A 14,947-nucleotide genomic window follows, 5' to 3' on the forward strand; every position below is an offset into this window, starting at 1 on the left:
TCTGCAGCAAATATGGCAGCTTGTTAAGTAGAATGCATGCATGTTATTTTGTTTGCCTGTGTTTTTGCTGGTTATCCGCTAGAAAAAGACGAAGAAAAATGCACAGCAACCAAATGTAGCCTGAAGTACAAAGCACATCACCAGCAACTGCTGTATTCACAGTGGTTTACTGATCAAGGCTGCATTTTTCTTTTAAAGCTAAACTTGGCAAACTTGCCTGTTGGGGGCTATGGAACGCAGCGAGAGGGAACTGTTTGAAGAGCTGAGCTTCATTACCTAAAAGTCGTGCATTGTGATGTCAGGAAACAGCACCCAGCACGAGCAGTTTGCGAGGCTGGCTTGTGATTAGCTTTCACGAGGATGCAAATGTGACAAGAAAAGGACGCGCGTCAAAGAACGGCGAGCCTGTTGCAGCCGTTTAGGAGACAGTTTATGGAATATTTTGCATAAAATGTTTTGATTTAGCTCTTCAACCGGGTTGAGAAGATTCCCTGAAATTGACAACAGAATTTCTGAGCGAGGAACGACGGGAGGCTCTTTCTGCATCGCTGCGACTGATAAAACAGGTGCGTATTTACATAAAAATAGTGCCACGTGCAGCTTTACGGTATGAAAAATAGCCCAGGTGTTTTCTGAGTAAAAATAAATATGCATGCAGAGCAGCACTGATACTGCACAGGTTTGGAATTTGATTCCTACAGAGGACAGAAAGGATGCTTTCACAGCAGTGGAAGGCACTTTAGAAATCATCCACTAAACAGCAAACGCCGTGGTATCACAGATTTTGGAAGATTGCGACGGTGAAAAGTAAATGACGTCTTTCACCCTTATCTCATCTTACCTCCATCTATATCCTCGCTGCCAAAATGGTTCCTGTAGAAGAGCATGAGCTCGATCCTGTAGCACTTGTACAGCGTCACCAGACAGATCAACAGCAACAGGATGGCTCCCAGACCTCCAGCCAGCTCCACCGTGTACATCAGCTCTGCTAATGTGGCAAACGCAGTGAGAGGGAGACAAACAAGGAATGGTTAAAGTGGTGCCAGGGAACCTGTCAGTCAGATAAAGCACTCAGTATGAAAAAGGGTGTATTATGGGCTGGGATTTCAATATTTGGTTGAATGAATTTGTGAAAGATGACCCTTTTGTCATGTCACATTTATCACTTTTATGGCTATTTCTGGTCTCACAGCAGACATCTGATGCTGTTGGATTACATTTATTCTCTTCTTAGAATCTACAAAATGTAAAAGAGATTACACGTCACAATCTATCTCTCTATATTATATGTAAGCTCTTATGTGCATTAAAATTGACATGCATCCACAGGAGTCCGAACGCCAGATTACACCGTGAGCAAAATATGACCCCAGAACTTCAAAGCATGTGAAATAATGCACGATGCGGTCAATATGGACATGAAAAGTTGCACTGCTGTATGGGCTTACATACGTCTGACCACCGCTGTGGCTGTATCCATTCAGAGCATAGTTGAATTTTTTCAGTTTTCCTCTCAATCTTTTCATCAAACTGCCACATTTATGAAGATCAGTTACGTGTGTGCGGCTGCAGAGAGGCACAAGGCGAGGAAAAGATCCCGGCTGTTAGCCGAACGGACTGTTCGTCGACAGATCGAAACGGTCCACTCTCCCCCACCATCCGTCATCATTGTCGCCTGGCATGAACTCATAAGAACCATCAGTGGGAGCCAAATTTGAGGGACTGCAGGACTTCGCTGTTGATATTTCAGTTTTACGCCACAGATTATTCTAAATTGTGTTACTTGTGGGCCTCTCTTAAAACACCACAAGACAAAACTATTAAGTAGAGGCCAGACTAGTGGCGTTATTGAGGAGGATGAAAGGTGATATTTTACACTGCAGGACAATAGACTCAACCATTATGCCTCCATGGTCGAGTAGCCTAACTTTCTTTGAGAACCAAGTCGTTTGCTTTGTCTTTTCATGATCTTGTCTCTTCTTCAAGGCTTTTTTTGTCTTCTTCTTTTTTTTTACCGGCATTTTCTGTCGGATGTCACTCCATCTTATGCAGTTCAACATTTCCTCTTGGCTACGCCTCGCAAAATCTGGGTGGTCAGCCTTCATTGGCTGACTAATGGACGACAGTAAAAGGCTGGAATCGCTGCAATGCCGCACGCACACACATAAACGTGGACGGAGAGGACTCGTGCGCATCACCATCCATCACCGATGCACATTTAACCTCGTCGGAGTGCGCGATGCCCATTCCGTTGCAGTGGCCATCGGGCTGACAGCTCCCATGATGAAAGATGATGTTCTGTAGAGCTAACGAGCGTGGCCCGCGCCGCTTCATCACGCCTGTCTGGGCAACGACCTTCAGCCAAACCTATGGACGGACGGTCGGGCATGTACCAAAACAAAAGAGCAAACAAACTCAGGGCAGAATGAACACAGGTTTAACCATCGGGCCCCTGACCACCGCCTCCTCTCTCACTTCCTGGGAATCGTCCAGAATTAGTTTACTTTTCCGAGAGAGGTGCTGCGGCTAACGAGCCCTGCCAGAAGCTGCTTCCGAGTAACTCCCTCCCTTCCACTTCAACGTCCCGTCCACCTCTGCTCTGCCCTCTTGCCCCAGTGAACACTGCGCCTCTCCTCAGATATCTGGACAGTGTAACGAGCCAGCTGCTCCTCAAGCAGCAGAAATTACGGTGGAGGAGGCCAATTCTTCTCTGCCTGGCATCCATATTGTAGCGGCGCTGCGGTGGGACGGATTAAGACAAATTAGCTTCTGAAGACTAGAAGGCTGGATTTGATGGAGCCACATGGCATCTGGCGATTCATCGCCCCTTTCTCTCCCTCTATTTCTGTATCTCTCTCTCTCTCTTTTGTCTAAGGACGGAAATGAAAAGACAGACGAGGAAAAGGCAGAGCAGGGCACGGATGGTCAAATAAAACAGGAGAACAGCAGTGAGAATTGTGGAGGCTGAGTTTTCTTGCGGCTTCCCATGTTCACAAATCAAAAATCTTGTCTGTACTGTACAAGCAGCTGTCTCCAGACTGATGTTGCTGCTGCTGTTATGAGAGGAAAAAAAAAATCTTTGGATACGTTGCTGCTGAAAAGAAGTTGGTCACTTGGAGAACCGTAACTTCTTCAATACGAGAAGCGGAAATAAGAACGTGCTAACTTTACATAAGAGCGAAGACATATTCTGATTGACGCTGCGCTGAGACAACCGAATTCATTTGAAGTGTCATGTGCTTGTTTTCACAAGCGAGGAAGACTTTGACGCACTTTGAAAGGCAGTGTAAACACTGACTGGCCTTGTGCCGCACACCACACCACGGATGCAGCAAATAAAAAACATGGGAACTGGTTGATTTCTCGGAGACCCGCAATCCTGCGAGGACCAGGCTAATCTTCTCTGGTTTATTCTGAGATTCGACTGTGCGGCATAAACCCCTTTAATATAGCAAATTGAGGGGAACTGGGCTGCCATCAAAGCTGGATCCAAAGCCGCGAGCTTAAAAGTGAGGAAAAATATCTTACTATGTAAATGTATTCAACACTGACAACTTTAAGGATGCAGAGACCCTCCCCGCCCCCCGCCTGCTCCTCTCCCCCCAGCCTCACGAAAACATAAAAAATCTCACTTATATAACCGCACTGGAAAGTGTGCATCTCTATTTGAAATCATCACAAAATCAACTTTCAAACAGTCACCCTCAGTGAGGCGAAATCAGAGGAGAACCTCTAAAATGTTTCCTTGAATAAAAAGTGGTGGTGGAGAGGGAAAGGCAACAGTAGCCAACGATGAGTGATGAGAAAACGTCTGAGGGGGATTCGTGTGTGTGTGGACGTGTATTACTCGCTTTGCGTCACACTGTGAGGACTCGCCTTCCTTATGAGAACAAAACGCATGTCAGTCATTAAACTAAAGAAGATGTGAATGCAAGTCTATGTAATGTCTCCAAAAGCGATGACAACACAACTATGACAGCTTGCCTGCATCATAACACCAAAGGCTGCCTCTCTCTCTCCGAAAGTGCTTTTTTTCCCTCTGCAAACTAATACTTCCTCGGGCTGAGGTGGATGAATAGACTTTCTGCACTATCTACAATACTGTCCCATTTTTTTTCCCCTCCCCGAGGCAAGAAACAACTGGTCAATTCCCACAATCCCACTAGTTGTTCTTCTTTGTACTACATAAATTGCTGCGAGAGATTCACTCTGTTGTCAGAGTGAAGGCCTGCAGTATTAAATGGTGTTTTTCACCTCCAAAGCTGTAACATGCCATTATTAAATATCAAGGCTTCTATATCCATCAGTTGGATTCATGGTAAAATACTGTATATGCTTTAAACAACTGTTTTTTTTTCATCTAACAAATGAATCCCGGCGCTTGTTCGTGTGCTCGCCTCACCTTTTTTGGTGAGCTGGATGTTGGCCTGTCGCCGCCCGTTGCCGTTCTCCACGAAGCAGGAGTAGTTGCCCAGGTCACTCTCCTCCAGAGAGTCGATGGTCAGGGAGACGGAGATTTCCTGCTCCCCCAGGTGCTCCCGGATTGTCCTGCAGGGGTGGCAGAGAGCACAGAAACAGGGATGCGTGCATGCTCGTGGCAGTTGATCTATTTTCAGTGAAAGGCCAAAACCCCAATGGCTGACTAGTGAACATAATGGCGCATTTAGCAGCTAACACCTTCAAGTATATTTTGTTTACAGCTTGTTGTGCTGAACCCAAGTGGCCAAAAACCAATCAATGGAGATTAAAACTAGTAGAACAAGCAAAACCCTTTGCATTTAACATGTGTTGAGACACAGCAGACACAGCAGCCATGTTATCATCCAATCATCCAACATTATCGCGTGTTTCCGTCTGCTGAATCCAAGTCTATATTCCCTCTCTTTCTGGTCCCTCCAACCGATTTCTAAGGGAACTTTCTTGCTCTTTAGCTGCTACGTGTTCCACTTTCTTCACTTGCTAGTCTCCAACTTTGTACGTCTGCAGCTCGCTGCTGGGCAGGTAGCGTTTTCAGAGCATCAGAGCAGGTCATAAAACCAAAACAATGAGCAAAAAAAGAGGCCAGTATGCTCTAAAGACCTCGGTAGAGCTAAGTGGAAGTCGGATGTTTGGAAGTGATAAATGCTTGCGCCTGTTTCAATGTGAGGCAGCTCTGAGATAAAATAGGAAATGCATGAAGAAAGTGGTGTTACAAAGCAAGGTAGACCTTTGGAGCAACCCCCCCACTGAAGTTAAAATAATCTCCTTTTTGTGGTTTGATTTGGATGCAGACAGATCAGAAAACACTGGAAATACATGGTGTTGATGAAAGGAGGATTTACTGTTTGAGCCAAACATGTCGAACATGAAGTGTCTGATGTTGGACAGGGGCCATAAATTAATCAGCAATGGTGCATCTGCAACTGCTGCATCACTGTCTGCTCGAAGCCCTTAGAAGTTTCTGACTCTTCGTTGGTCAAACAATACTGACATACAAACAAGCATTCGGTAACAGCTGAACACAGACATGACGTCAGTTGTTGAAACAGTCCAACCTTGTCATTACTGACTGTGAGGTGTACATCAAAGTACCTTCTGACTATTTTCGTTTAAGAAGTCTGATTGGGATGAGAAAAAAACACACGTAGACGTGAACGATCACACTCCGAGCATCAGAGAACATTAGTCAATTTTGTAGCCCCAATCTTTTGGTATGCCGCGTTCCATATAACAATGTCAGATCAAATTTTCTGAATCCGTACCAAGAAATACCTGAATAAATAAATAAATAAAAACTACTGAAAACAATAACTTTAGACTACAGGCAGTCGAAAAAGTCATAAGTAGAGAGCATTGGCTCAAATAAAATATCGGTTTTTCTGACAAAAAAAAAAAGAGTTTGCCCCAAGGAAATTTATGTTATGTCTGCAGTATGCATCCAAAAATCCATAAATCATGACCCTGGGATCATCTGGGTGAAGTGCAATTCTGAGACACTGATGCTGACATGTTCTGGGTAAAACTACTTTGCACATTACGCCTTTACGCCATTCCTTTCTCCGATCATGAATATGCAGATAACTACATCAGACAGATCCTTAGTTCAAGCTCTACGATCTGCTGACATCTGTGGCAGCTTTGACTTTTCAGAGGTAACTTTTTAGCTCATCAGTTCAACAAAAGTACATTACAAAGGTAGGAGGTGACAGCCTGTGACTGACAAGACGCCAGCATCATATGAGTCATGACAGATTTACCCCATGAAAAATACTCCTTTGTTGACTCACTGAGGCTCTTGATGTCTATTGGTTGTGACATGTTGGTACAGGGATAATAGGGTAACTGTCATGATGCACTACAGCACCGACCTATCACACAACATTTTGCCATGAGGGTGAGTGAGAGGGAAAAAAAACAGCTTTGAGGTTTTTGTTTCATGGTATTCAACCATTTTCAAGAAATCGAAACTTATATGACAACAACACATGCAAAAGACACATTTGACTATCTGATCACAGTGACTGGACTGGGCGGGCACTTGCTGCTTATTTTCCTTCACTGGATACTTGGCAGGACAATGTGTTCATTAGCAAAAATGGATTTAGCTGGTTCATTATCAGTGACTTCCTCATTTAAATATGCAGGAAGAACAGCATCAAGCTGTAGCTAACTGGCTTCAATGAAATACGCTGACAGTGCTAACAAGCCATCAGGAGGAGATGGCACCCAAACCTTCAAAATGTCAAGAGTATCTCTTCAACACTTTTGAACAAACTCAGTACTTTTCAAAAAAACTTTTCCTTACAAGAGCCTGGGTACCATTAAAGAGTCTGTGGTCAAAGCTAAAGCCTTCTTCAGCTTCAAAATCAGACAGCGTGGCTTCTGTCAGACAACCAGTAAATTTTGATTAGGCTGACCCGATGGTGAATTTGTTTCAGTGTTGAAGCTCAAACGGTAAGGCTTCTGCGCAGAACAAAGCAGAAGTAAACGGAACTAAACTCTTAATGTGGAGACTGTAGAGGTGCAGATCAAAGACTACATAGTTTGCTGTTTGCCTCCAAGAAAACAGGTAATACTCAACATCCAGAACATAAAACAGGACCGGATTCTCTACACTGTGCCTGTATATGACTTCCTGTCTGGCTCAAATTGCTCTGTGAGGACGTTAGACATTAACGCCATCCGGCTGATGATTAATATTAACTATGTTAGCTTAGCATGTTAGCATGCTCAGATGAGGCTTAAGTGTGGGTATGTTATTTGGGAAAAGTAATTAATCAATAGTAGTTGACAAACTGACAAAGTCCAGTTGCGATCGATTGAATGCCCTGAAGCCCAATAGTAGTTGAAAAAAATAAATCATGAATAATGACTCAGAAGGACATAAAAGGAATGCTGCCTTTTTGAAGGTCCCAGCCGTAGCCCACTATGCCCCAGAATCAGCTAATGCTAGACAGACCCAGTCCTACTAGCTTGCTTTTGTAAGAAACCCACATGACAAAAGAAGCACAACATGAAAGCAATGACGTTTAACACAGCTGAATCTTTCCCGCTGGGTTGCTGTGCAAGAGCAGGAGTGATATATGAGCAGATAATCTTTTTCAGATTACAAAAATTGCAGCTGTTTCAAAGCCCTGTTTAATGATGCATGGGACTAATAGCGCGAAAAGGTACGAGTGCCACTTGGGCATTCGTCTGCTGCCTGCCGCGGGGCATCTGAATATGAAAACTCATCTAATTCTTGCTGATCAATGAACAGACTAAACAAAGCAGATTGTGAAGTGCTGGGCAGAAAAAGGCAAATGACAATACAACTGTGGCTGCTACGGCAATATCCTACGTTACCTTTACAAAGTGTGGCTAATAATTGGTGTCCCACATAGAAAATATCACATTCGCTGTCAAATTTCTTTCATTGACCGTGCACAATGAAGACCCATTAGAGGTAATCATTTTGTCATTATATGGACTAGCTGCCTCATAAAAACTAAATACTTTTTAAGGTGGTCTTCTGCAGGGAAGCACAGAGGTTACTTCCTGGGTTGAAGACTTGTAGACTTGTACGAATATGTATGTGAGAGGGAAATTAATTCAGCCTTTTTTCCTAATTCCTGTGATCTTTTCTAACACTCATCCTTCTCCATTGTGCTGCCCGTCATGCAGAGACACAAGGCTCTGCAAGGTTGGGATATAGATCCGTGCTGATGGCTTTTTAAAGAGGTGGCGTCCATGTGTGACTGAACATAGACTGTGGGTGTTGGCAATTGAAAAAAAAAAAAAAAAAAAAATCAATCTTTGTTTACAAAAAGAGTGATCCATCATACTTGTTAGTGGAAGTTCTGAGTGGTGGAATGCCTGTGTTTGTGCATACAAGTGAGGATTTGTGTATGTAAGAGAGATAAATATGAGCTGGAGAAAGCGTGTGTTCCTGCAAAAGAGGAACCACAAAGCGTGAACACGCCCACGCAAGCATCTGACAGGTGGTGCGCATAAAGGTCGAGGGCAGCGGTAAACTGGTGCTGCGTAGCTGGATGGAGATGAAAGTGCACCGGGATCCTTGATGCTGTACACAGCGAGGAGGCAACACAATGACTCATTGAGATGCTCAAGGAAACACACAGGCACACACCTCAGGGTAATCTCAAAAAGCATCCTGGCATTTGAGGTTGGTGTTGTGACTTCATGTGGTAAAATAACGCAAGATCCAAGATCAATTCCACTGGGAATCACCTGATGGCGGAGCTGTTTTCTAATTTGGGTAAAGTCAAGAAAATCAGACCAGGATTCTTTAGAACTATAGCAGGGATGAAGGCACCCTGCTCTGTAGGTAGTTCTAATATTACAGCATCATTGTTCACTTTAAACAGGAACAAACATCTCATGTGATCCTGAAACCTTTGATTGGCCCAAAACACCTCTCTTGAATGTGATACAGCAGGATATAGGATTAGATCACTATCTCTAAACGATGTAGTCATAGTCTCTCCAAGGAGCCTCAACGTGACACCTGAACTTCTGAACTGCACCGTGTTGTCATGCTTTGCTTTAGTTCTACATGCCTCCCTGGCTGTTGCTTGTTAAAATGTATTTGCCTGCTGTCTACACCTCTCCTGACGACACCCAAAAGATAGATTTGAGTTAGATCAGAGCAGACGCTCTTGCAAACATGCAATGTATTCGATGACAGATGACCCAGAAGGCGTCAGCTTGGAATTAGCGGCTGCATTAGTGAGTCGTTGGAGTGTTCCAGTTTTCAATACAGCTTTTCAAAGATTCGGGCCATGTGTCTGACTTGTGCAGCAGACTGCCAAAACGGTAAAGAACTCTCAGGTCCTCGAGGACTCCTGATTTTCTGATACATTTATCTTCTGACCTTCTGACCTTCCATGCACCCGGGGGACTTATTGGTTGTTGTGAATAGGGCGCAGCCCAGAAAACACTGAAGGGAATATATACACACTTCAGCCTGGAAATGCATGAACAAGCGCTTGAGGCACTGGACAAAGAAGGTTTAGAAAGGGATGTTCAGACTGCTGCGCGTATCCCTGTTGCTCCGTGACCCCGACCTGAAAGAAAGTGGATAAATGGAAAATGGGCATGCTGAGAATGCCGTGTGTTGCTCAAGGTAAAGGTCAGTGTGGGTAAACAGTGGGTAAATTGTGTGAAAACAGGCGATACGGTGGAGCTAGAGAGTTTGTTCTCACTCTCGTGTCTGTATCTAAAATATGAAGGCGGACTTAGCGTAGCTTAGCATAAATACTAAAGGGCAAAAAATCGGCCAAGTGCTAAGAACGACAGATTACATGCTACCTTTGGACAAAGTTTGTCCAGCTTTGTCTCCCTGTTCTCAGCCTTTATGCTAAGCTAAAATCAGCAGCTGCCGGCTCCACCTTCTTATATACTGCATAGGCATGAAAGTGGAAAATAAAACTGTTTGTTCCACTCCTGCAAAGAGCGTCTCCTTTCAATGCCAAATCACAAATAGGAAAACCACAGCAGTTTTACTGTGTATTGTAGATTATTTGTCATTGTGGCATCAATGTAAGACTGTAAAATGCTGAGAAGTACCGGGTTTGCAGGGCTAATAGATAGGGAAAGCATTGTTGGACTCTCTAAGTACTCTGATCTTCCATGAATATACGTGTAAGAGAATTAATTAGACTTAGAAAATGAAATTTTACACTTGAACTGCTGCTCAAAAGGGTGCTGCACGCCCATGCACCAGGGACTGAAACTTCTACTGGTTCTAAACTTCAGCAGCATGGCCTTTATGTCTGTTTTCCACGCTGCGACTTCACCTCTGAGATCCATGAAGTCTTGTTCTGCAGCCACAAAATTTTATATCAGCCCGGAATCTCAGTGGTGAAACATTGTGCCAAAAGCTCCATTTCATGTATTACAGGCGGCCCTTCAGGGAATACTCCTGTGTGATTAATTTCCATTTCAAAGCTAAAAGCTCATGGAATGATGTCAGGGAGTGGGTTTGAAGTGGTGCACATTCAAATGGGAGCAAAAAATAAAATAAATAAAAACACACGGGGAGACAGTATCACGCGGTGGCGCACAACCAAAAAATATGCACTTGAATGTGCGCGTACTGTGGGCACACCAGCCGCCTCGCTTCTGCCCCGGCACACACATAAACACACACTCTCTTTCAAAGTAGCTCAGGGTCACAGTTTTGATCTCTTGGCTTGTTACTTCATTGGACTCTCATGTGAAAGACGCATTTCTAACGGCATGTAACCCTCCTCGGCATTCTCTCTTCTCATCTTTATTACACCACCAGTCCAATGCCGCCACCTGTCGCCCCCTCAATTCCTCCACCCCCCTAAATCCTGTAGGCTCTAATTGGCCTGGTGTCCTTCACAACAGAGAGCGGTGCTGAGAGCTGGATAGAGCGCGCTAGAAGGCTAATAGAGACATCTCGAAATGCCAGGTCACTGACTGGGCTGCTAACTCTCCACCAAGCCGTGTCACGCTGCTTACAGTTAACCTTTTCATTAGACAGCATTTGTCGACAATAGGGATTTCCTGGTTCCTAGACTTCCTCGGGGTTTGTCAAAGGAAGTACAGTGGGACTGAACATGAAAGGGTGTGTGAATGTGTGTGCATTTCAGTCCACACACAAATATCTGTTTGAACAAACAATTAGTTTAATTCCTCTCTGCCAATGTTTTGGGGCATCAGGTATCTGACTAATGGACGTCCTCTAGGTGCTGGTCATTGTTAACAGTCTGATTAGCAAGCTAACGTTCAAACTCGACGACAACTTCACACTTCGGCTAATCTCTATGAGCAAATATCTGCATGTGAATGCAGAGGAATGAAAAAAAGCTAATAAAAGGCCAAATCATCATCAGACAATATCCAATGGGTTCTGAAATCCCAATTTAAGCTGTGTGTGGCAATCAGAGCCTGCTCAAACATGACTGGACAATACTACTCGGAATACAAATGGAAACCAGAATGCTTCCAATACTAAAATCTTGGACCTAAATGTTCTCAATTCTAAGTCTGTTTATAGAGATTGACTATTTCTTAACACTTAGAATGATTTGGCAAAACACTGGGTAGCTTTTAATGTGAAGGTGTCACAGGAAATTCACTGTATTTGCACTTTAAATTTATTTGTTTTATTTCTCACTAAGAAGCCGCACAATGAGTGTTTGCTGCACCAAAAACCATCAAATTAATTTATAGGTACTAATAATTTCTCTTCTCTTATAGGGTTGGTTTACTCAGTATACAAAACATCATATATTCTAACTGAGCCCTTAGGTATCGAATCATGCAAGTAACTCAGTTTTACTTGCCCAAGTTTGGAATATCTGTCCTAGAGACTTCTGCCTTCACTGGAAGACAATGGAAGTTAATGATGGAATTAAATTTGAACAGCTTAAAATGCTGAAAAATGGCATTTAAAGTTTCAAAAGCGGCATCTCTGTGCAGAAACAATGTCTTGTTACACTGGATACTACACAAACATCGCTGGGAACAGCTGGAACAACTGGACTTTCTGCCAAAATCAAAGACAAGGTCTCTGTGAGAGTGGTTGTTAGTGAGGTCTGTGGATATCCACAGTGTATTTGTTCTGGAAAAAGATATTGCTGATACATTTTTCAATGCTGTTTGCACCACAGCTGCTGAGGTGCAAACAGAACTCACACACATCTCAAAACCTGGACAAATAATGCAAAAGCTACTTGCACTGCTAGATTCCTCTAACCCCGGGACACTTTCTTATGATTTTGTTTCCTTAGTTGATAAATTTGATACCCTTCCTTCACATTATTTTCAGAAATCCCCCGGTGACAACAACAGTGCAAAAAACACATTCTTGAGGATCAAGAAATTCTCTCTTAGTGCTAAAACTCAACATTACGACATCTGAGAGGCGGTGACCGCACTGCTGCACTAATACTAATACACGGCAGCACCGTTACTTTATGTTCATTTTGAAGCGACACCTTTCCCTCGTGGATGTCTGTCAGGATATGTATTTTCATATGTTGATTCAATTTTCTAATCCTCTTTCCTTCAGGAAGTCTTTGCTTTGTTCCCATTTCACCCGAAAATCAGATCATAAGCAACCTATCTGCGTGGATCAGGGTGAAACGTAATAAACAACAGACAGTGCTTGTATGTTTTTGATCAGAGACGGTTAAGCAGTTACTATCTACCCCTAGTATGAGTATCCATTGTTTCACACACATGTGAAAACACTGAGGAGTCTTCTATTGATGATCACGATTGACTATCCCTCTGAGGAGGGGCTCATTTGAGGATGGGCACTCTACTCCGGCTTAGATTGACCTTCACTGCCTGAATATCAGCCCATCATCTAGAAACAAAATGTGGGCCAGGCACACTGTCGCTCCATTGTTCTGCTCTTGTCAGAGCACCAAACAGAGAAACTGTGACCTTTTCCAGATGGCCAATAATTATAATAAGTGAAGATCAAGGACCCTGTGTGTTTGGTAACAAATCACACGTGGTATGACCCGCCAATCATCTGGGCCAGTTAATCAATCAAGTGCAGATATCAAATAATAAAGATTGCGTTTAGTAGTGAAACGCTCTTCATATTGTGATTATATTATTAGCATTATTATATTCTATATAATAATGATAATATATCAGATATGACTGGAATGGCTCTATGGATGGCACTGCTGGTTCACCACTTCGGTATAGAGAAAAATGCCTCATCTCTTATGACAGATCAAATTTTGTACGGATATTCACGCAATTTTATATAGATATATATTTCCCATAAGGGAGAATTGTGATAACCTTGAAGGGAGAGAGAGAGAGGGAATGACACACAGCATAGGGCCCCAGGCTGGACTCAAATCCGGGCCACTGCAGCAAGAACACAGCCCTGGACCGTGGTTCAAATGCTCAGGCAGGTGAGCTACTGGGGCGCCCCAGTTTGTTCATGGTTAATTTTAATTTAATGAATAAAATTATTCTGGATGAGTTACCTATGTCAACGTTTTCAAAAAGTAAAAAAAAAACCTCACTTCGTCCTTCTCTTCTTCCACTTTTTCCAATATGACCTGAATGCAGTGTGAGCCAAAACAAAGAGCCCCCACTTTCAGAAAACATCGACTTGTCATTCAGCCAAATGCTGAATGCAAAGTTGGAATAACCTGGAGCTGTTTCCTGCACAGTCTGACTTCTCCTGATCAACATTTCTTGACTTTTCTTCACACCAAACATTGCTGTTTCAACCACAAATGAAAAATCCATGCAGCTACTGGCTGACATGAAATTATACATGAAGTTGTCATCAAAAAAGACCAACTGTATGTGAGGAAAAGGATTAATATGTGTGTTCCTGTGTGTGTCTTCCTGTTGGTGAGTTCAATAAACCGGAGATCGCATGTTTTGTATAGCAGCGGAAAGTGGAAGAAAGCAAAGTTTTCACAATATAAACTTGTGTTGTTTTTGCAATTACACCTGAACGCATCATAACCAAAAGCAACAAGAGCTCTTCTTTAAAAAAAGCAGCTTCCTACCAACCAATTAGACGGCACTGCTGGATGGTCCACCAGCTCCAGGCACTGTGTGTCTGGCCGACAGGTTTTCACCCGATTTAGGAGCACACAGACTGTTTCCAGTGATGAGGGTGAGCCAAAAGATGGAGGTCACCCAAATGGAAATGGTTTGAAAACACGGACATTCAATTGGAGTTTCCATCTGCCGTTACTGCCTCCGCTCATATTTCAGTGCAAAGTAATCGTTGATCACTGATGGAGCAATGCTTGACCTGTGCATATATATTGTGCATGATAAAGAATGCATAGCTATCTACATTATTAAACAGCCACATAAAATATTTATGAATATCATTTAAACGACAGCTTGGAAGTGAAAAGTTCCTTTTATTGTTCCGTCTGTTAACTGATGTGTGGTCACACAGTTGTGGTAACTGGGTTTAAATACGTCTGTATTAGTTTGCTGTCATTTGCTGCTTTTGAAGTACCTCATAAATTTGTTGTAATGTGTGCTCTTCTGTAAACTTAACAGGTTTCGAGAACGTGTCCATTCAGTGGATTTCGAGCATGCCATATGTTCATCTCTTAAATCACAAACGCCTTTAACAGACCCATGATCAGCTCAGGTGTGATGTCTGAAAGTCTTACTTGATGTCACTCTCCTGAACCCGCTCCTCATCCAGATCCTCAATGAACTTCTCCCCCTTCATCCAGTAGATAAGCGGACTCACTTCTCCGCTGTATCCAAAGAAAGCTCTGCACGTCAGGTTGACAGGACTTCCTGTTGAGGCAAGAGACAAGATATGAGGCAACACCTGGTGTTGTGGCTATTTTCTGATTCTCATATTTATAAATTGCCAGGTTTTTTATGCAGATATGATGAACAATTGTTGATATACAACCATCACCAAAGCCGTTCTTTAGTTCCCCCGGAAGTCGGCATCGGCCTCGTACAATGCAGCCAT

General features: G+C 43.2%; 1 protein-coding gene across 5 annotated transcripts in view; it reads right to left on the reverse strand.

Moving 5' to 3' along the window:
• The window catches only part of LOC139352009 (interleukin-1 receptor accessory protein-like 1), a 228,129-nt gene that overhangs the window by 13,904 nt on the left and 199,278 nt on the right, over nucleotides 1-14,947 (reverse strand). For 3 of the 5 annotated variants that reach the window (XM_070994009.1, XM_070994007.1, XM_070994004.1), the window contains 3 exons: nucleotides 14,631-14,763; nucleotides 4,403-4,548; nucleotides 842-988 (listed from right to left, as the gene is read on the reverse strand). In XM_070994009.1, coding sequence (XP_070850110.1) covers nucleotides 842-988; nucleotides 4,403-4,548; nucleotides 14,631-14,763 — 426 coding nt within the window. The remainder of the gene's footprint in view (nucleotides 1-841; nucleotides 989-4,402; nucleotides 4,549-14,630; nucleotides 14,764-14,947) is intronic. The other 2 variants (XM_070994008.1, XM_070994005.1) reach the window with 1 other exon arrangement.

Source organism: Chaetodon trifascialis, chromosome 24, assembly GCF_039877785.1.
Source record: "Chaetodon trifascialis isolate fChaTrf1 chromosome 24, fChaTrf1.hap1, whole genome shotgun sequence".
NCBI classification, from domain to species: Eukaryota; Metazoa; Chordata; class Actinopteri; order Chaetodontiformes; family Chaetodontidae; genus Chaetodon; species Chaetodon trifascialis.